Source organism: Myotis brandtii, unplaced genomic scaffold (genome assembly GCF_000412655.1).
Source record: "Myotis brandtii unplaced genomic scaffold, ASM41265v1 scaffold395, whole genome shotgun sequence".
Taxonomy (NCBI): Eukaryota; Metazoa; Chordata; class Mammalia; order Chiroptera; family Vespertilionidae; genus Myotis; species Myotis brandtii.
Window position 1 is genome coordinate 606,678 of NW_005365155.1, and position 24,021 is coordinate 630,698.

Genomic DNA, 24,021 nt, shown 5'->3' on the forward strand with positions numbered 1-24,021 from the left:
GCACATTGGTAAAATAGCCTATGATAAGCAGAGTTTACCTATGAGTTATCTGTTTTCCAGAGAATGATAAAAGTGGTATTAGAATTAAATGTTCCTTCCAAGCTTCCTAACGCACCCCACTCTCTGCTTTCTACAACCAGTTGGGAGTAATTTGTAGTATTTAGTGCCAATACTTATTGTTCAAATATATATACATACACAAATATACACATGTATGAAAATGAGAATAACCTCAGAATTAGTATGAATTTTACAAAAAATAAAAACTGCCACCTTAGCCCTGATTGACTTACAAATCTATTTCCAAGATAGAAGTGTTTATGGACTTGAAAATGAGGTAGCACATGTTAAAATGTATCAGTATTCCTCGACCAGGCGTGGGCCACTCCAGTTAAGATTATCTATGAGGTTCCTCCTGGAATCTCTACACAAGAAAACAGACCGAGTGAACTCAAATGCTGTTTGGTTTTTGACACGGTTCTCCTGAGAAGCACATGTCCCTACAGGAGGTCTGGAGGTAAAATGAGTAATTCCAAATGGATCTATGAGATTTAAGACGCGGAGGGTAAGCATTATTTTTGGTTGACTTTCCTGGATGCCACAACCAAACCCCTGATTTCTGTAACCAGCCCTGGTGCCTCTTCCCCACCAGACATAAATCAGATGCAACTAGAGCTTCTACTCTAGGAGAAACCTAGGCACTAAGGAGGAAACGTAATAGGTTTCCTTCACAGAAGTTTACTGCATGTTTCTCATTTCTTTTTCGGAGAAAGAATCACTCTGGCTTCAGGCAGGTTTGCAGGGTTGGAAATTCCCATTTGGTGATGTGAAAAGCACGGTTCCCTGTTCGTGAATGTGCAGGAAGGAAGACTAGAGAAGAGGGATTTGTGTCCCCTGCACCCGAATGATTGCGATAGGCAGTAGGGATGGAAGCGGCTGGGGAGTTAAGGGCTGCTCCAGTTGTCTGAGGGCCAATGTCTACAGAGAAACCGGCGCTGGGAAAATAGAGTGATGTCAGCCCCCTTTCTTGTGCTTTTCTGCCGTCAGAAACTAACTCTGTCTGCCTCACTCTCCACGCCTTCCTTCCAACTCCCTTCTCCGTCCTGCCCCTCCTAAGAGGTGTTGCACAGAGTGCCGAGTGGGGAGAACAACTCCTTGGATCGCTTGTGCGCAAAATCCACCCCTTCTCTCCCCTCTTTCTCCTCCAGCCTCTGGATCCCGCACTGCCCTCCCTCCCCCTCCCTCCAGCGGTGTGGGGCTGGGGACTAGTGCCTGTGCTCATGAGGTGGGAGAGGGCTGCAAGCAGAGGAGAACAAACGCCAGATGCTCAGTTCTCCCCTTCTGCCTGATGCTCCTGCCTGGATTCGCCAGGGCTGGGCTCTGTAAGAAATCACAGGAGCCCTGGCAGCGGCTGGAGGAAGCTGCTAAGGCGCGCAGCTCCTGAAAAGTGCCTGGGCTCGCGGTGAACCTCCCAACGTGGTCCCAGCCGGCGGTCAGCACCATGGACAGCGGCGCCGTCCCCAGGAACCCCGGCAACTGCTCTGACCCCTTCGCGCACTCTGCAAGTTGCGCCCCAGCAGCACCGAACCCGGGTTCCTGGGTCAACTTCTCCCACATGGATGGCAACCTGTCCGACCCGTGCGGTCCGAACCGCACGGCGCTGAGCGGGAGCGACAGCCTGTGCCCTCCGACCAGCAGCCCTTCCACGATCACGGCCGTCACCATCATGGCCCTCTACTCCATCGTGTGCGTGGTGGGTCTCTTCGGAAACTTCCTGGTCATGTATGTGATTGTCAGGTAAGAAAGGCGCCTGAGCTCCGAACGGAGCTTTCAGCTGCTAAGCGGGTGGGGGGGCACAAAGGGACACCTGAGCCCCAAGGTAGAGTGTTTGATGGGAAGATGAGAAAAGGGAGGTAAACAGGGGAGAATGGGGGACAACAGATGGGTGGTTGTTTGAGTGCAAAAGCCTACTTTTCTATTCCCCCCCCCCCACACACACACACTGATAAAGAAACATCCAAAATTTCAGAAACAGAGAAGTTGCTTTGGTAAAAGCTATGAAGCTCTGGCCAAAAATAAAAAATAAAAATAAAAATAAATAGCTTGGAGCGCCCTTAATCTGAGCCAAGAGGACTCTTGGGCACACTCCCACAGTTTCTTCAGACAGAAGCTCTGGAAACAGTAATTTGTGAGTAATGGAGGGAGAATTCTAGTTTATTTCCTCTAATTGGGGGGCCAGGTCTCCTACTCAGTCCTTTTCAGAGATGAACCTTGGCAACTTCCCTGCTCATGCTGGCTTCTGTAGAGCCGGCTGCACCATGTCCCCACCCTGCCTCCCTCCTCATAGCAGCCCTTACCCCACTCCTTCTACCTGCAGCCACACTCATAGAGGAAGTTTTCCTGTGTCTCTCCACAGTGTTGCTTTGTTGTAACAAATATGACAGTTGTGTTGCCAGGTTTCAATCAGCAGCTGCGGATCTGCTGGGGGCTGATTCAGTCAGAGCTAAACTGGGTTCAGGAAAAGTGCAGGATATGTCTGTTTCAGGGCTTCCAAAGGGCAACCAGTTAGAAGTGACCAAAAGCAGCATGAAACTGGATTAGACACTATTACATAGGATGTTGCAATGGTTTGCTCTTCAGAGATGAAAAGTGGTTTTATCCAGGGATATTTTTTCGAAAGAGTTTGAGGTCCATTTTCTGTCTCCCAGGTGCTCCCGGCTGAGTTGGCACAGAGTGTGCCAGCTCTCAAGACTCACTGAGATCGAGGTCGATTGTATTAGTGTTGATGCGTGTGTTCAAATCATGCATGTTAATACGGAAGGCTACAGATTCACTTTTGTTAAAGTAGATCACTATTTTTACACTTTGAAAATGGTTCCTGATTTAAGATTTTCTTCCTACTCGGGATCCTATGTGTTCTATGTATGTAATGAACATGGAATTTTCATGTTTGGCTACAATATTTGCTCCATCTATTCAGCAAATATTGCAGGTTTCAGCAGGCCTCCTTTATCACTTAACAGTTTATTTTCCCCATTATGCTTTCATTACCTAGGTACTGCATACTGCTTGTAATCGAGTCTTTCTACTTAGAGGGCTGGTTTCTTTAATTAATGATTATTAAAGAGTGATACTAATTTCCCTGATCTTTTGATGAGGAGTAAGTAGCGTCTCTGAGAAAACAGCACCATCTATTGAGAAGAAAGCTAACAACTGAAGGTAAAGCAGGGAGACAATCAATGGAAGAATTTATTTTTGTAAACATTTGCTTTTTTTAAAGAATTTGTTTTTATAAACATTTTATTTTATAAAAACTCACTTATGTAATCCAATACAAAGATTCATATCAAAGATAAACACCGCACCTCACTTTGCAGTTATGATAATAGAAATCATAAAGGCCTGCCTGATGAAGGGAAAATATGTTTCTCCTTTTCCTTAGAAAATCCATGGAATCATAAGCTTGTAGGACTTAACAGGGACTCTAGAGATTATCAGTGCTAGGTGAGTAAGCTGAGGCACAGAAAATATAAAGGATTTTTCCAAGGACAGATTATTTATTAGTTCAATACCACTGAATGTCTCTAACCGGTATAATTTCTTTTTATTAGAGTGGCAAATCATGATTTTGGTTAATTCAACTAAAGAATGACAGAGTAGGTTTAGTTAGTAGGAATAATGTGGAAATAATAAATTTCCCTATATTTATCTCTGGAATCCTGGAGAATAAAAGATGAAGAGAAATTACCAAAGCACCCAGAAACCCTGCCATCTGAAACATTATATTTTATTCTCTTTTATTGCATCTCTTGGCACTTTCTCTCATCATTTTTCTCCCCTCTAGTTTATGCTTTTCAATAAAGAGACAGCCACTAGAGAAGCAAGTGTCTGTGAAAGAAGCAAATTGATCTTATTCCAGAGTTTAAGAGGGCCCTGGTTAGGTGAGTCTGCTTTAAAGGCATTACCTCTGACCTCTTAGTGACTTGGAAAAGGATGGTGACATTTTACCTTACTGGGAACATGATATTCTGCTTTACTTCTCTGTACTGAAAGTTCCACTAAAAGGTCACCCCCAACACCAACCTGTGGCAACTCAAGTGTTTAATCCAAGGTCAGGCAACCCTCTGAGAAGATGACTGTGAAACAGAAAAAAAGATAGTTCAGTGACCAATGAAGTGATGAGGAAAGTAACCGAGAATTGAAGAAAGTACGTCTGTTTAGCTGAGACTTGTAACTGTACTGTTTCCAGGCTGTGGAGTTTTATCTACAAAATGATCAGTTCAGCGATATTATTGTCCCTTTAAAAAGATGAGGGAAAGGGGGCCAATCATACGGTGATGGAGGGAGATTACACTGTGTGTGGTAAGCACACAATGCAATATAAAGATAGTGTATTTTAGAATTATACACAAGAAACTTACATAATCTATTAACCAGTGTCATACCAATAAATTTAATAAAATTTTAAAAGATGAGTATAATGCTGCATCTTTTAAAGTATTGAGATAAAATGTTCACTTCCTGCTATTATTTAAAATTCAATAAATATCTATATACATAAAAGCCTTAGCGACCGAATGACCAAACGACCAAACAACCAGTCGACTAGTCACTATGACGTGCACTGACCACCAGGGGGCAGACGCTCAATGCAGGAGCTGCCCCCTGGTGGTCAGTGAGGTCCCACAGTGGGAGCTGCGCTCAGCTGACCTACGGGCACCATATCAGGGCTCATGGCTGGCAAGCACAGCTGCAGCAGTGTGAGCCTCTCCCGCCTCCCCGGCAGCGCTACCAAGCAGCGAAGGTGGCAGGCAGGCACAGCAGGGCCGGGTGAGCGGGAGCGGCTGCCTCCGCTTCTCGCACTACTACATCCCTCAGAGAGTTTTAACTGGATGACATATAGTCCAGCTGAACAATGCTCCAGTTTCCACAATCTCTTCAGTGAGGACCGGATCTAAATTCTAGCCAGGAACCCATACAGGATAAAATGAGTAATAAAATGTGAGTTTCCTTCTGAAGAATTCATGGGTCATCAGAGCTATTGCATAAATCAGTGATGGCGAACCTATGACACCTCTGACACGCGAACTCATTTTTTTGGTTGATTTTTCTTTGTTAAATGGCATTTAAATGTATAAAATAAATATCAAAAATATAAGTCTTTGTTTTACTATGGTTGAAAATATCAAAAAATTTCTATATGTGACACAGCACCAGAGTTAGGGTTTTTCAAAATGCTGACACGCCGAGCTCAAAAGGTTCGCCATCACTGGCAGAAATCCTGGCAACACACTGACACGTGGAAGAAGGCCTCCCACATCTTCCATTTCAGTGGCTCTCAGTCTTGGCTGCATCTTAGAATCACCTGGAAAGTGTTTTGTTTTGTTTTTGTTTGTTTGTTTGTTTGTTTTTTTTAATGAAAACCCACCTCTGCCCAAGGCTAATGGAATCAGAATCTCTGGAGGTAGCCCCTGGACTTAGGGAGGTCTAAAATCTCCCAAAGTGGTTTCAATGTGAAGCTAATATTGAGAAGCACAGATCTAGACAAACTTCCCATTTTGTGAATAAGAAAAATGAGACCTGTTTGGCAAGGAGGTTTAAGAGTTCTGTCCATATGTTTACTCCTCTGAACTCCAGGAAGCAATTTATTGAATAAGTTGTAAATTAAATCATCTCTCAAGAAAGCTCAAGCTCAAGATGTTTTAAATTTTTCCTTAAATCTCGCCAATGGACTCTGCATAGTAGACATAAGGGAGTGAACAGAGTGCGAAACCTGAAATAAGACTCAAGTTTGAATCTCTGCCCCTTTCTCGTTATCGTTGTCACATAACCTCCCTAAATCTTTCACTTGCACTGAAAGAATAAAGATCATATTTAATCTCATGGAATTCAGGTCCCACTTAGATAAGATACATAGAAGTGTGCAGAAAACTCTGAAAGTGCTCCACCAAAGTAAGGAGTTTTGTTATTTGCTTCTCTCCCCCTGAGGCTTTATCTGCCTTCTCACAGGGCTCGCACCATCAGCCACCTGGATCTCATCATTCACCTAGTGCGCTGGCCTTCTCATACATCAGCTATATTATCTGTTCTAATATTTTGAAATATAGTTTATCCTTTTGAGTCACAGTTTTGCAGAAGCAAAGCAAGGCTTTGAATGGTGTCACTGTTGTCATTCTCCATTCCAGTCCACTCCTTCCCAATGCACTGGATTCCCCCACAGTCGTCTTCCTGGCAGCCATGATGACGTGAAAGCATTCTAAGGACAGATACTTACAACTTGCTTGACCCCCTATTAATAAGTTCTTTTTATGCCGTCCAATGGATTCAGTGAAGAAAATAGACAACCCAATTACTTTTTGGAGAAAAATAGCTATTTTTGTTACTTAAATGTTTCACATTTAAATTGGTGTTATAGTCAAAAGTCTAGAACAGAATCTGTCTAAATAATGACTGCATGTGATGAAACTCCTTTTTACCGAGCAGAGTCCTTTATTTGAATTAGAAGAAATAACTTGTAATGATGATGTTCTCTGAACACTAACTTTGGAAATTTAGGCATTTAAAATACCATCCCTGCCCAACCGGCATTGCTTAGTGGTTGAGCGGGGGGCCTATGAACCACGAGGTCACAGTTCAATTCCTGGTCAGGGCACATGTCCAAGTTGTGGGCTTGAACCCCAGTGTGGGGCGTGCAGGAGGCAGCCAATCAATGCTTCTCTCTCATCATTGATGTTTCTATCTCTCTCTCCCTCTCCCTTCCTCTCTGAAATTAAAATATATATATATATTTTAATACAATACCATCCCTGTGCCTAGTCCTGGGTTCTGCTGTCACGGTAATACCAATCATAATAAAACCGGTTCAAAAGGTAGAGGTAGAATTAATGATGATACTGTGTGAGTCTGGGTGCCTGTCTATGCCTCACACTTTCATTATGGATTTTTCCAGGACTTCCCAGGCAGTGTTTGTCAACAACCTAAACCCCAGTAGTAAACTCTACTACTACAAGGTAGAAAATCACATCCCTGAGGCTTGCAGAGCTTCTGAGAACTGAGAGCACCCCAAGTATAGAAACTGTGCAGAATAAGGTGATCAATAGAGGCCTTTTTTGCTTCTGAGCATTTTTTTCACTGAAGGTGGGGTTCAGTGCCAGTGAAAGGTTAAGTATTTTTGTGGGGGAGTATTAAATGTTAATTGAAAAGTGCTGCCGGCAGTATAACCTGAACATCAGAACCTGACTGTGCCTGCCAAGAGAACAAGGGAAATTACTGCCAACACTATAATTTCATACTTACTCAGCCCCCATCGCCTCCGAAAAGGAAACCACATGGGCTGAATAAATTTAAATGTGAGCATGTTTCTGGTGATGTTGGTGATCCCAGGCCACTAAAATAGGAGGCCCTGTTAAAAGCAGACAACATTATTTGAGACCCTTCAAATGGTCTTTCTGATGACAAAAGAAAGCTTAATTTTACTTACTTGTAAAATAAACAAAAGATGGATATGCAAGAATAAAGATAATGCCTTTAAGTTTTATACAAATTTAATTTTCATTACATTGAGTAATTTGATTTTTCATAAAATGTTTTGAGTATAGACAGGCTCATTTATTTATTTTCTGTGTTTGTTGAACACTAACTGTACACAAAGCACTTTCCTAGAAGCTCCAGATACACTAGTGAGCAAAATAGGTACAGTCCTCCCTCTCTCCAAAAGTACAGTCCAGTGGGGAAGAGAATTAAACAACTTCACCAGCTGATAAATGCCAAAGACTGAGCCATAAGAGCTAACCTAGTGTTCTTTAACCACAGTATTAGACAAACATCACCCCCAAGGTTTGTTACAATTATTATAATTCATCTTCCTCTATCACCAAGCCCAGCAATGGGATAACTTCAGATTTGTCTCCATCCAATTTTACAGATTTATCTAAAGGTGTTAGTCTCATAGACAAGCTAGAGGAAAAGTGAGGAGAGGGTCATGGATAGTTTTCACAAAACAATGAAAAAGAATTCTGTTGACTGTAATTTATAAGTATTTCTCAAAGTAGATATTGTAAACATTTTACAAGTTGTAAGTATATGGTAGAGTGAAATGGTAAAGTACTAAATGAATGGGATTCAGAGGGGAAAACATCTCAAGACTCATTGCTCTGGGCATGTCTTCCTCTGTCACCGACTGGAAGGATGGCCAGCCTACTTCTGAAGACCCTGTCCCGGAAGACAGGCCGCAGACGGCTCAAGCTAGATGTGAGACCTGACACTTCTGTTCTTTAAAATCACTGTCCTTTGTGTGGAATTTAAAACATAAGTATCAGCGGAGAAATTCATGCCATCTTTTAAAAAAGGACTACCACTCTGAACAAAGTTTTCTGCCTATAAATAAGTATGTCACATTTCCACAAAAGACACTAGTACATGAGCCAATGCCACAAAGCATATATTAATACATATAAACGAACTAAATTTAAAAAAACACACAGACTTATAGACACAGAAAACAAATGGTTGCCAAATGGGAGGGATTGAGGGGCTCAGTGAAAAAAATGAAGGGTTTAGAAAGTACAGATTAATAGTTACAAAATAATCGTGCGATGTAAAGTACATGATAGGGAATATAATCAATAATATTGTAATAACTTATGTATGATGTCAGGTGGGTACTAGACTTATCAGGGAATGACTCTGTAAATTATATAAAGGTCTAACCATTATGCTGTATACCTGAAACTAATATAAAACAATATTGAATGTCAAATGTAATTAAGAAATAAAAAGTACAATAAAACACAAATGACAATTTCCACAGCAGACTATAATTATTTTCTCACCAATTTAGAAACTCAAATACAAATGAACATGCTCTTCTATGTACCCTTGTTTTAATTGCCCTTTAAAACATGTATATTTTTTTAATCCTCACCCGAGGATATTTTTCCATTGATTTTTAGAGAGAGTGGAAGAGAGATGGAAAGACAGAGAGAAATATCCATGTGAAAGAAACACATTGATTGGTTGCCTCCTGCACGAGTCTGGACCAGGGCCCAGGCCGGAGAGGAGCCTGCAACCGAGGTACTTGCCCTTGACCAGAATGAAACCCTGAACCCTTCAGTCTGCAGGCTGACATTATCCACTGAGCCAAACCGGCTAGTGCTAAATCATATTTTACATAAAATATATATGTCCTCTACTCTGTTAAAAACTTACTCTAACTCTAGTACAAAAAAAATAGAAACTATGCTTTGGTATAGCTGAGACATTTTGTTCACACAGTTTGGGAAGTTCAATCTATTAGAAACATAATAGATTGGTCAACACTCTAGTTAAATTAGATGAAGATGTGGAACTTAACAAATCAAAATATTTGATTTGGTGGGGCCTGGCTGGCTGGGTGTCGACCTATGAACCAGAGGGTCACAGGTTTGATTCCCAGTCAGAGCACATGCCTGGGTTGTGGGCTCAGTCCCCAGTAGCAGGTGTGCAGGAGGCAGCCAGTCAATGATTCTCTCTCATCATTAATGTGTCTATCTTTCTGTCCCTCTCCCTTTCTCTCTGAAATCAATAAAAATATATTTTAAAATATTTTGGTGGGGGTAATTGGTCAAGTAAAATCATCGTAATGATGTACACACATGAAGTCATACTGGGTGACTAAAGGAGCTTTGTTGGCCTCTACTATAGTCCAACCATTCAATAGAAAAATACAAGGCTTAGGTCAGGAAAAAGAAGTCCTATTTCACACAAAAATAAATAAATAAACAGGCAATAAAATTTGATAATTATTATCAGTAAAATTAGTAGTAAAATTTGCCAGTGAAAATGTGCTTAACAGAGGTTTATATTTGTCTCTGAAAAACATACACATGATAGACTCACTAGAGAAACAATGAGTCTATCTATCTGGAACATAGATAATAGGTAAGCTTATTTGGGGGTCAACCCTCTTCCAAGGCCTTCCAGCCATCATCAGATTTAAAAGCTTCAGCAGCATGGACCAGCCATATGACCCCAAGAAGTAAATTTAATATTTTCATGGGCACTCTCCATCTGATGACACAAAACTGTAATAATTGCAACTTTCCTGACACCTAAATGCAGGTTAAATGTTCCTTTCAACATTGCCATATCACTCCTACCTTGCCATCATATCTAACATTCTGTTTTGAAACAGTTGGTTATGTTCTCTCACCAGACCTTCGGTCCCCCCAAGGCAGGGGGGACGTAAATCAGTTAAAAATGGTTGCCTAGCATGGTACTTGGCAAAAATTAAAATTAAAAAAGATGTTACATAAATGTATGTTTGACTCAATATTGACCTTCAGAGGGTTTTATCCTGAAGAAAAAGTATTATAAAAATAAAATATATTCTATGAAAATTAAGAACATGTCTTTAAAGCTGTAGATGTTTTATTTCATAAATAAAGTCCAATATAAATTTTACCTTTAGCTAAGAGAACTGTGAAATGTATAACATTGACCATGAAATTAGAGTATTCAACATAAAATTTTATTAGCTTGCTTCTACATGTTAAGGCTATGGTGATGTGTACTTTACTTTTTATATTCTTCAGGTTTTTAAAAATGAATGTGCAATGATCTAATCAAAACACACAATAATATGAAAATTAAAACGGAGAAAATTTTAAAAGTAATAGATGATCCTGAAAGGCAATAAAATATTGTATTAGAGGCTTTTTTATAAAAATATAAATCAAGGTCATATTTGGAGTTTTCCTATAAAAAATACAGTTATACACATTAATTTACAACTAAAGATGTTATTAGTGCCAAATGAGTTTGGTCCAAATTGGAAGACAATTCTAATTGATTTAATAACCCTTATTGGACCATGAGACTGAAATTTTAGATTTTAAAAACGAATGGGACTTATTTGCTCTGCCACATTACCGCTGTATTCATGAATCATATTTTCTTCTAACAAATGCTATTGAATTCTCCACAGGGGAAGAAAAATGCCTTCCAAAAATCTCTCTGCCTAAAATTACTTAGAAAAAAACTCAAGAAATTACTTTCTGTTTCCTAGGAAAATCCCTGGTCAGCATGGCAGTTACATGATAAAGATTTGTCTGCTCCTCAGATGGAAAACAGTCACCATAATGTACAATTGTCTATAAGCCAAGATCTATAGGAGCTAACTGCGTAACTTTTATTTTCCTTCAATCGGTCCCAAAGTTTTGGCGCAGCTACTGTTGCAGGAATTCATTGAATACCAAAATATAGGGTGTCCCCCCAAAATGTATACACATATTTTCAATAATTATGAAGGCAGTGTTTATTAAAATGCATTTCATTCTCAAAATTGAGCTACAGCTGTTAAAGTGTGAATACATTTTTGGGGACACCCGGTATTTACGAGTAGATATCAGAATGTGCCATCACACATTAAAAGGAATGAACAGGGATAGCTCATCCACAGTTTTGACAAATGAACTCTGAAATTGAGTCTTCATGGATGTTAATTAAAAACCTCTGTTGCAAAATTTAAAAGCAATGCTAGCCCTAGCCAGTTTGGCTCTGTGGATAGAGCGTTGGCCTGCAGGCTAAAGGGTCCCAGGTTTAATTCTGGTCAAAGGCACATGCCTGGGTTGCAGTCTCAATTCCAAGCAGGGCGTGTGCAGGAGACAGCCAACCAATGATTCTCTCTCATCATTGATGTTTCTATCTCTCCCTCTCGCTTCCCCTCTGAAATCAATAAAAATATATTCTTTAAAAAAAGCAATGATAACATTTTTATTTCAGCCTCTTACACAGTATCCTGATATATAATTCTCTCCAATATGCTGTACTATTATTAAGCATTGCTAATGGTTATATCTACAAGACACACACACACACACACACACACACACACACACTTACACACAAAACCACCCCCCCAAAATTTAAATTATCTAGGTATTTTACTTGCATAGTAACAAACACTCAGATATTTAAATTTACGATGTTAAACATTTTTGTCCTTGACAATTGTCCTAACCTTCAGTTCTCTTTAATATTAAAACATAACCACAATTGTTGTAGCTACTAATAGGATTTTTGCAAGCATCAATTTACAAAAATATATATAGAAATGCTTACTGTACTTTATAAAGTTACAAGAGCCCCAGTGCATGAAATTCATGCATGGGTAGGGTCCCTAGGCCTGGCCGATGATCAGGGCCAATCAGGGCCTTCCGACTGCTGGCCGGGGCCTTCCTTCATTCTGGTGGTCAGCGCACATCATAGTGAGCGATCAAACTCCCGGTCTTCTGGTTGAACTCCCGAGGGGACACTTTGCATATTGGCCTTATATATATATAAATATAATTTATCATATAGATTATACGATACATATAATTACAGTGCAATGTAATAGTGGAGAACATATACTGTAACAAACAGATATGGATTTAAATTATGCCTCTGCCACTGTTATTTTGAGCAAGTTATTTAACCCCCATGAACCTCAGTTTATTCACGTACAAAAGAAGTAATAATATGCAATTCATAAATCTGTAATGAAAATTAAGTCATAAAACCCAAGTGAAGTGTTAACAGCAATGCTTAGAGGAAAGTAAAGATTCAGTAGAGGTTGGCTAGGGTTATCACACTCCAAAAATAGCATCTATCACCATCATCATTTAATTTGTTCTAATGGTAATTTTTAGGGGTAATATAATCACCTCTTTACAATTGTGGAAATTAAAGTTCAGCCACTTGGTCATGGTCACAAAACCTTGCTTAGACCTATGTGTTTTAATTCCAAGCCCAATGTGTTTCCAACTTGCCCATGCAAGAGTATTTTACTCCTAACTTGATTAAGAACCCAAATCAGGGGGAAATTAACAAAATCAAGGTAGCTTAGTTATTCACTGATCTGTAGGTTCATAGCACTTTGATGGGATTGGTCCTGCTCTTAAGATCAGGTAAACAGTTGGTATGACTCAAGAATCACCAGGAATGTTTCTACCTTAAAAGGTGGGATTTTTATTTCTTAATCTCTTAACACTTAAATGTTTAAATGCAAACATTTTATAGAAGATACAGAAAATAAGCACTTTAAATAGAAACCACTTGATTACAACTAGCAAGTAGGTTTCTGCTTTAATGACTGCTAGATCTAAAGACCACAATCAATAACTAATTGAATGGAATGGAATGCAGAATAGGTAGAGAGTTAACCTAGGACCGTGGCCAGCAAACTGCAGCTCGCGAGCCACATGCGGCTCTTTGGCCCCTTGAGTGTGGCTCTTCCTAAGCCTTAGGAGTACCCTAATTAAGTTAATAACAATGTACCTACCTATATAGTTGAAGTTTAAAAAATGTGGCTCTCAAAAGAAATTTCAATCATTGTACTGTTGATATTTGGCTCTGTTGACTAATGAGTTTGCCGACCACTGACCTAGGACATGGTGAGGATCCAACTACAGCTGCAGTGCATGGTCATGAGCTCTGAAAAAGAAGAGCAGCCCCCTAAAAAGTAAGATGATATCCAATCCAAGCTTTCATCTGGAATGGGTTCTATCTGCTAGACAATGGGTGAGTATGTTTTCCAAGACTCCTGTGGTGCAGGCAGCTGTTGTAGCTACTGTGCTCTCCAAGTGGCCTGTACCCATCTGTGGACATCACTGGAAAATTCCCACTGCTTCCTTCCAATCGCTAATTGCTGCTGGCCTGCTGCTGCTGGGACAACCTCAGGATCCAAGGACACTCTGCTACCCATGCTCACCAGCCAAAATCCACCAGGAATAGACTTGGAGCTCAAACTACTAGGCTTATTAAGCTTGCTTCAGGAGGGGAGAGGGGACACCACCGGGATTTTAGTTTATGTTTGGTGATTAAGGAGAAGATTCAAGGAAGCAGAGATTTGTCTAGATAGGGTATTACTCAAAGCAAGAGTCATTTGACACATGGGCACCAATAATTTCTCATCTAGAGGCTGAATTAGCAGAGTAAGGCTAGAATCATCCTATATAACAAAAGTCTAATATGCTAAGTGTCCAATCATCTGGGCAGCCATTCAACCAATCAAAGTGTAATATGCTAATGAAATGCTAAGGCTGCTCAACTGTTTGCTATGATGTGCACTGACCACCAGGGGGCAGACAGTCGACTGGTGGATCAGTCGCTATGACATGCACTGACCACCAGGGGGAAGATGCTCTGACCGGTAGGTTAGCTTGCTGCTGGGGTCAGGCTGATTGGGACTGAGAGAGATGGGCCGGACACACCCTAGAGCCCTCCTGCCGTCCCTCCCCAGCCCCGATCGTGCACCGGTGGGGTCCCTCAGCCTGGCCTGTGCCCTTTCGCAATCCGGGCTGAGGGTCCCCCCCTACTCCGCCCCCGAGTGCACGGATTTCATGCACCAGGCCTCTAGTCACTGAATAAGAAGCGGTGGGCCCCTCATGTTAACCAGGAGAGGAAGAGGCTGGGCATTTTTGTGGTTCAGGTGATTTGGTTTTACCTCTGGTCAGGTCTGGTTATAGAGACGTCTTTTGGCTTATTGCATCACAGTCATGGAAAGTCCTCATCTGAAGTTGATACTCTAAAGAATTATGTTCCATAAATGAATACCACAGCCTGGCTGTTAGCAACTAAACTGGCTCCCCAAAAGCTCTCAGGAGCTTTTTTCTTTCTCACCATTATACAACCTCACTACTATTACAGTACATGCCATCCTCTCTTCTCCTCTGCCAATAGAGGGAGACAATAATGGGAGTCAATGTGGGGAGTAGTAAGATGACATGAGATGGGAAAGCAGAAAGCATTTCTATGAGATGAACAGGAATGTCTTATTTAAAGAGATATCTAGTTGCAGGCTTAGGGTCAGGAGGACTCATCATGTCGCTCAGCCAAGCAGGCAGCAGAGTACAGACTGATCATGGTCTCTATACTCCAGAAGCTTACAGACCAGAAGACAAAACATGATTTCAATATAATTGTCACATTTATTACACAAGACCAAGATTTCATGTGCAAGCATGCTAAAGGTTGAAAGTTATTCTCAAGTTCATTAAGAGTGCCAGATATGCTTTTATACAATACTCAAACTAAAACCTTGTTTAAAGGTATTCCTATGCAATGTATCATTTTCAGGATGGCTGATTGAGAACAAACTCTAGAACAACTTTTAGAAATTATTTTTTAAAGAAAACAAATTAAGCAATAAATCAATGAAAAGCCATACACAAATATATGAAAATGATGGGGAAATTCTTGGTAGGCAGTCTGAATGTTTAAAGGATCCTATGAAATGTCACTCCTTCTTCCCCTGCTGATGTTTGGACAAATTGAGAGAGAGGATGAAATGAATCAGCAGATAGAAAAAAATACATCATCTTTATTGTTGGCAAATACTTTGCTGGTGGTTGTGACTTAGCTGTGCAGTTATAATAGCTTCCTAATTCTAATCCCAGAATGAATACACAAACACATCTAGTCACAGACCTGGACCACAGCTAACCTCCTAATATGGGGACCAGTCCCTTTAAAACTTACTACCTGGAATAGTTGGCTACAATATGTGTTTCCTTTGGGCAGCTGAACCTTAGGAAGAGACCATGGAAGGGACAGAACGGTGTATATCCTATTCTTCAACCTTAACATATAAACATAAAAGCCATTCCTTCTCCTTTTGAAAGAAGTGAATGATGCAACAGAGGCAGGTCAAGAGTGTTAGGGTCATTGATGACTTCATTCATGAAATATGAGTTCATAAGGAGGGTTTTCCACAACGGAGTGGATTTCCACAGTAGTGGCAGCCTTGTCAGTTGCCGCTGGTGTGTTTTCCAGTCTACAGGTGACACAGAAAGGCCACACAATGTCCATTTAAAAACTGGTGCAGTGCTTGGGGCAGAGATACTGGCTATACATAGGAAACCAGCAATGCTCTGGAGGATTAAAAGGCAGCCACCAGGGCACGGTGTCTCCCTCAAGCCCATGCTGTCCTCTGCTCTTACTGGAAACTGTATGGTACAGTCTAATTGCAGCTCCCGTCTCGGTCAACCCACACAGCAGAAACAGCGAGCAATCTACCAAGGCATCTTCACTTCAAGGGTCAACTCAAAATCAATATAATCGGATTGTGAATGAATGACTATACCATGAAAGACATTGGGGGAGGATACAACAAACAAGAGAATTTACACTCAAAGAAACAGAATTAAATAGCAATCATACAAGGACTTTAAAATAACATATTTAATATCTGCAGGGGATGAAAGAAATTATTTTGTGAAACAAGAAGCAAATAGAACATAATAAGAGACGGTTATTAACTAGCAAAGCATTGTAGCTAATGACCCACAAATAATCTGGGCTTGAATCCTGGCTCCAACAATTGTTACTGATTATTTTGCTGTCATCGATCGTGGTGATATGTATGAGAAAGGAAAAACACACTTTGGGAAGTGTTGCATTTGAGAAGCCAATTGCAGGCGCAGATGTTCAAAAGAAAGTTGGAACGGCAGTCAAAGAACTGAAGAGATGGACTGTGAGTCCTAGAGTTGATAGTATTAAACTATGGACTATTAGAGAGTTAAACAAAAATGGAACAAACTCAACACTCCTCTAAAAAAATATAATTCTGCTACAACATTGGATTTTTATTTTTTAAGTCTCAGGATTTCCAATGGCCCCGGCATGGGCATCTTTGAAAAGAATATGAAAAAGCTTTGCATGCTTACCTTGTTTTAGCTAACAGTGGGCTGAGTATTTCTGGGACAAACTACATTTTCAGAAATGCACTCCCGAAATTACACATGGCCCAGCATACAGCATAGTGGCATATTTTTAGTTTTAGATGGAATCTAGAAAAACAGGAGAAAAATCTCAAATGTTTGCACAGCTTTCTGTCCCTCAGGTTCTCTAGCCATGATGCAAGGTAGCCACGCAATGTGGTCTTCAAAGCTCCTTCCTGATCCTACTTCTCATCATTCATGACCTTCTATGACCAAAGTTCTTTTTTAATTTAACAACAAGTTGACAAGGCCAAAAGGAATTTTCCGTTCACTTTTACTTCAAAAGCTTCAGATTTCCTTTGTTAAAGTTTGTTTCATTATACCATAAAAAAAATAAAGTCACCCAAACCCTTCCTCCTACATTTAATTCTATTCAACAAGCATTTACTGTATTCATCTTGTGCTGGGCTCTGTACCAAATGGATAATCCAATTCTATCTTTATTTCGTTTAACTTTTATATTCATGCTGTCTTTTATATTTTACTTATATTGAGTGATTATATGTATAATATCATCACCAAAAATATAGATAAAGCTTTATATTTATTGTACTAAGTACAATAGATAATAATTTTACTGACTATGCCCTCTAAAATATTTGTAATCTACAACATACGCTCAGGTTTCTTCAAAAAACAATTTTCTAATATTAATATTGGTAAAATTATTTTATCCTATTTTGAAGTCATTTTCATTGTTGTTCTTTCAATATATATAAGAAATACCTAGGGATATAACATTATTTGATGATATATAACATGACTTTTTTTTACATACACAACTACTAGATTTTAAAAATAGAAGAAATTTCATTTTCTTATAGAACTCTCAAATTTGAAAGCAAATAATTTTTAAGCTCTAGAAACTAAGTATTTATAAGAAATACAGAACATCTTTATCTATGAACCCAAATGTACTATCTCCTGAGACAGATGTTCTGATGCTGTTTTTGAAGTCATTTGGTCTAAAGAGATGAATAATCTACATATCTGCAAACAAAGATCTAAAGTCTTGAATAAGACTATTCCAGCCTACTATAATGGTTTATATACATCAAAGGATTTAGCCTAGTAATATATGTCTATGTGACATAAATATTAGTTATATCAGAATACAGAAATCAAGAAAGCAAAACATGATTTTGATATAAACTTCTGATCAAAGAAATGCTATTCATGTCCTAAAGTAGAATGAGCAGAAGTCAAATAAAGCAGGAAATAAGCACTTCCTAAAAGTATAAGTTAAAGATGGTTAAGCAAAGTCTCTTAGCTATAATGGAAGCATCTCTCCTTTCATTTCCAGAGAAGTGGCACATGGATGGACATAAGGACATGTTCTCACCCCATGCTCCACAATTTTAACTATAAAAATCTGAATTTTATATATATTTAGAATTAAAATGAATTATTATCCAGTGTCTGGATACTTGACTGAGAGCTACCTGTGCCTGGCACATTATAAATAAATCAGTATGATACCTATTATCATAACCATTTTATAGGTAAGAAAACTGATAGGTAGAGAAATTATATATTTAGCCTATAGGCACATGGCTATAAATAGCCAATCTAATATTAGCCATGCTGTTTTGCCCGGCCAGCATGGCTCAGTGGTTGAGCATCAATCTACGAACCAAGAGGTCATGGTTCAATTCCTGATAATGGCACATGCCCAGGTTGATTCTCCTTCATCATTGATGTTTCTATCTCTCTCTCTCCCTCTCTAAGAAAACAGTTCTTCCATAATGAATCTCAAATGCTTTCCGCTAATCCTTGCAGTTTTTTGGTTTTGTTTTGTTTTTTAATTATTGGAAGCTTACCAGTATGTCACATTGCTGCCTGTTTCTGACCCAGCCTCTGCTCTTCCTTCATTTTCTAGATACACCAAAATGAAGACAGCCACCAACATCTATATCTTTAACCTTGCTCTGGCCGATGCCTTGGCGACCAGTACCCTGCCATTCCAGAGTGTCAATTACCTCATGGGAACATGGCCGTTTGGAACCGTCCTCTGCAAGATAGTGATCTCCATAGACTACTACAACATGTTCACCAGCATATTCACGCTCTGTACCATGAGCGTGGATCGCTACATCGCCGTCTGCCACCCCGTCAAGGCCCTGGATTTCCGTACTCCCCGCAATGCCAAAATCATCAATGTCTGCAACTGGATCCTCTCTTCGGCCATCGGCCTGCCTGTGATGTTCATGGCGACAACAAAGTACAGGCATGGTGAGTGATGTTGCAGGCCTGAGGGATGGAGAGTTAATTGAACCAAATGTTGGTGAAGTCAGAAGCCAACTGGAATTTTTTGGAGAGTTCCAATGTCTTAGTCAAACTGTGATTTTAATAAAATTGTTTTCTAGAAAAATGCCTTTGAATAATTTTTGAAATGGGAATTTTCCCTATGATTTTAAGCCCACTAAACATTCCAAAGAGAATATAATCTATTGGTTCTGGAGGTCTCTGCATTTCATCAAAACGATGAGAAAATAAAAATACAGCCAAAACTGGTTTGGCTCAGTGGATAGAGTGTCGGCCTGCGGACTGAAGTGTCCCAGGTTCAATTCCTGTCAAGGGCAAGTACCTTGGTTGCGGGCATATCTCCAGTGGGAGATGTGCAGGAGGCAGCTGGTCGATGTTTCTCTTTCATTGATGTTTCTAGCTCTCTATCTCTCTCCCTTCCTCTCTGTAAAAAATCAATAAAATATATTTTTAAAAAAATACAGTTCTTCCAAGAGTAATTACAACTGAAACCCAAAGCAAGCAGAGGCTTGTTTTATAATTTCAAGTGGCTGCTCCATAAAAACATGTATCTTTCTAGACCTCATGTCAGAATGATAAACCACCCATCAAAAAGTGGAGTGAAAACATCCATTAGCTGGAATGTCCTATAGACTTTGGACAGTGATTATGTTTTGTATATCAACATAGACCCCGTAGAGGATATAGCTCATGGCGGGAAGTCCATAATTGTTGGCTGAATGAAAACTTAATGTGACCAAAGTGGACAGCAAAATGAGATCTTTAGAAATAAATAAATTCTCCAGTGGATGTGCAGGAGGCAGCTGGTCGATGTTTCTCTTTCATTGATGTTTCTAGCTCTCTATCTCTCTCCCTTCCTCTCTGTAAAAAATCAATAAAATATATTTTTAAAAAAATACAGTTCTTCCAAGAGTAATTACAACTGAAACCCAAAGCAAGCAGAGGCTTGTTTTATAATTTCAAGTGGCTGCTCCATAAAAACATGTATCTTTCTAGACCTCATGTCAGAATGATAAACCACCCATCAAAAAGTGGAGTGAAAACATCCATTAGCTGGAATGTCCTATAGACTTTGGACAGTGATTATGTTTTGTATATCAACATAGACCCCGTAGAGGATATAGCTCATGGCGGGAAGTCCATAATTGTTGGCTGAATGAAAACTTAATGTGACCAAAGTGGACAGCAAAATGAGATCTTTAGAAATAAATAAATAAATAAATAAATAAAACTATTTCTAAAAATCAACAGAGAGCTGAGTTTCTCCCACCATTTCTTTAAATACTTCTTTACTAGCATGTATACTAATAGACTTACGTTAGCTTAAGGTCAAGCTTAAAAATTAGTAAGCAAGATGGCAATGTTAATACCTACTGTCATAATTAAATGGTGCTTCTAATTCTTCCTTGTAATTTTTTTTTTTCATCTAGGTTCCGTAGATTGCACACTAACATTCTCTCACCCAGCCTGGTACTGGGAAAACCTGCTGAAAATCTGTGTTTTCATCTTCGCCTTCATCATGCCTGTCCTCATCATCACGGTGTGCTACGGACTAATGATCTTACGCCTCAAGAGTGTCCGTATGCTCTCTGGCTCCAAAGAAAAGGACAGGAATCTTCGGAGGATCACCAGGATGGTGCTGGTGGTCGTAGCTGTGTTCATCGTCTGCTGGACCCCCATTCACATTTACGTCATCATTAAAGCCTTGATCACAATCCCAGAAACTACTTTTCAGACTGTTTCCTGGCACTTCTGCATTGCTCTAGGTTACACAAACAGCTGCCTGAACCCAGTCCTTTACGCATTTCTGGATGAAAACTTCAAGCGATGCTTCAGAGAGTTCTGTATCCCAACTTCCTCCACCATTGAGCAGCAGAACTCCACTCGAATTCGTCAGAACACTAGAGACCACCCCTCCACGGCCAACACAGTGGATAGGACTAACCACCAGGTACGCAGCTTCTAGAATTGGGTACACTTACTGGGGATGATATGAAATGATAGAGTTTGTACCAATCCAAGATTCAATCCATTAGAAAGAGACCAGTAACAAGGAGATTGGGGTTCAGCATGAATATAGAGGGAGGAGGGGAGCAAACTTTGACCACTGTATTGGAGGGGCGCTTCATTTATCAGCCGAGCTCTGTATATTTGCATTTTGCCTTTATATTAGAGACCTGCCAACTAGAAACCTGTAAAGCCTCTAAAAATCATTATCTCCACAGCCTTGTCTTCTTTTCAAAATGAATGACTCTTAGCATATTGTGGAAGTGACCCTGATCTAGAATTCTCCTCATTTTCCCCCAGCAATGTCATGTATTTTATGCAGATCGCTCCAATATCCCTGTCACTTCTCAAACGCCAGGCCTGCTCTGGTTCTGTGGTAAAAGAGAAAGGTCAGCACTTTGCTGACTCTGGTGACAGGTACAAGATGTTCCCAGCAAATCAGTGTCACCGCAAAGGAGGAAAGAAAGAACAAAATGAGGAAGGATGATTTGCTGGAAAATGTATTCCTACGTGCAGAAGAGTATAGATGCTGGCCTGCATGAAAGATTCAAGATTCACGCACAATCTTACCATTAAATAAGGAATCAAAAAGGAGGATAGAGAAAAATCCATCTCTAAGTTAAATATTGGCTTAGGAAGCCACTGGTTTGGAGTCTGGCCTTTAAAGTAAATCAAGCATATCAAGTCATTATTGCGGTTAATTAAATAAATTTTCAAATAATGGTGCCAGCACCCAAAATTTACAGCTTGTGTAATTTTATAACCCAGAACTGAAATTCAAACTTCCTGTAGAGTAAATTCTTGAGTCAGAAGCTTCGATAAAGTTCTTAGGGCCAGGGGTGGGCCTATGGGGACAGATGGTTCCATAACAAGGACTAGAAAGAGAATAGCAGGAGAGGAAGGGAGAGTTAGCTGCCTCCTCTCCGCTGTCTCCCCACCACGCCCACCTCACTGTCCCCACTGCGGCCACCCAGCCAAACCCAGACTCACCCTTTCTAATTGACCACGGGACTGATGCAATCCTGTGGCCCAGAGGGGTCATTAATCCGCATGCCCCTGCTATTAAATAATGCTAAAGGAACACAGGAACTGGAACCCCCAGAGAGGATGAGATAATGATGGCAGACTCACTTTCAACCAAAGGGAAATTAACTTATCATGTCTCACTTCTGAATCCATCTCAGAAATAAAAGCCAGAAAGAAATGGTTTCCTACCCTGAGTCTTTTCTCTTATTTTTTTTCCACATCAAGACCTTCAAACCTGCCTCCTTTCCTAAGCAGCTCTCCTGGGCAGCTATCAAAAGCTTGCAAGTAACTTAAAGAGGGCAGGGATTTAAATAGATTTTCTTCAACCTGGGGATAACATATTAAAGAATGCAATTTAAAAGTCTCAGTTCTAAAGTTGAAATATGTTCCATTGAAGCAAAATACTTCCATTGGAGACCAAGATGGCCATTATGAAACACTGGTTCTTTCTCCTTGAGTGCCCACCCACACCTTCCCTCTGCTTTCTGGCACTTTAGGGTGTGGCTGTCGGTAGTGTACCCTGGGCCACTGCCCCACTGCCTGGGCCTCCTGTCACATCTGATCCTCCCAGTATCCTCCACTCACCCTGCTCTCCCGGCAATTCAGCCCCCAGCCGCCTGCTGGAGCGTTTCCCCTGACTTCAGCATGACTGTCCTTCAGTGGCCCTGGGCAGTGCCCTTGACTCCCTTCCAAACCCAGTGTTTTCACATCACTGTGGTTCTTGCATAGCCAGAGAGAGGAGAAAGGAAGCTAATTGGGGAAGCTCTGTTCTAAGTAACTAAAAGGTTTGCTTTAAAAATGCATCCAATTAGCGCTTATCTCCATTGCTGCCTCCATGAAACAGCATCAGTGTCAGATCACAGCAGAAACACATTAGCCCTGGAATTGGCTGCTTTCCCAAAATGCCCAGCTGGGAGAGCCGGACAAAGAGCGAGCGGCTGCCAGGAAAAGAGGAAAAGACACTCTGACATATTTGAAAATTAAGATAAATCAAAGATCCTTTCGCTAATCGCCACTAATGTGATCATTAGAATCAAGGCAGTTACACAGACATCTGGAAGGATATATCAGCCTTTGGTGAGAGTTTCAATAATACATCAAAATAATAAAATTATTTGAAAGAGAAATCAGAGACTGTCTGTAGGACATAGTGGATTTGTTGTTCAAATTCAGAATGTGACAAACAGGTTGTTGTGTGTGTGTGTGGGGGGTGGGGGGGTTGTGTTTTTTTTTTAAACATCCTGAGCCATTATGCTAGGAAACAAAGCTAACTGGATTTGCATTAACTTTTTAACTGCTTGTTTGAAGTTTGTATTGTTGTAGATGTTTGTGTCTGCTTGTGTATTTGTGTTTTCTCCAAGAAATATACTGTATATGTCACATCTCAAGCACATTAGTCAACTTCATATTCTGCAGATCAGAGAGCCAATATCAAACCTTCCCAGGGTGTCTGTATTCTGACAACTGTGTACTGAGACCATGCCCATACAGCGCAAAGTGAAGTGGAGAGTTGGCAGTTATCAAGGTAATTGGATAAGCCGTATGAGAAAATTCTGGACCCAAAATAAACTCTGAATCATACTTACATGGTGAAGAGCTGTCAGTCAGCTTTGGCTGCATAACAAGTCATTCTAAAATTCCGTAGCTTAAAGCGACCATTTTTTTTAGTTTGAGAGTCTATAGATCAGTAATTTGGGCTGCAGTGGTCTGGACAGTTCTTCTAGATCAGTTGTCAACTAGCGGATCGAGGATGCCCACAGGAAGAATGGCCAGCTCCACATGGACCTTCCTCTTCCAGCAGCTTAGCCCAGGCTTGTTCGCACGGTGGGCACAGTTTTGAGATTCAATGGGGTGGCAAACAGACTCTGCCTATGGATGGTAGATGCTGCTGTCACATTGCAAAGGGGTGTGGATATAGAGAGAGAAGTAACTGTGGTCACTATTGCTAACCATCTACAGGAGGCACATGTTGTATGGGACACGC

General features: G+C 40.3%; 1 protein-coding gene across 1 annotated transcript in view; it reads left to right on the forward strand.

Moving 5' to 3' along the window:
* Positions 1-1,044: 1,044 nt before the first annotated feature.
* OPRM1 (opioid receptor, mu 1) overlaps positions 1,045-24,021 on the forward strand; it is a 33,188-nt gene continuing 10,211 nt past the window's right edge. Inside the window, exons 1-3 of the mRNA XM_014545053.1 lie at positions 1,045-1,797; positions 18,619-18,971; positions 20,435-20,955. Of these exons, the coding sequence (XP_014400539.1) occupies positions 1,502-1,797; positions 18,619-18,971; positions 20,435-20,955 (1,170 nt within the window). The 5' untranslated portion in view covers positions 1,045-1,501. The remainder of the gene's footprint in view (positions 1,798-18,618; positions 18,972-20,434; positions 20,956-24,021) is intronic.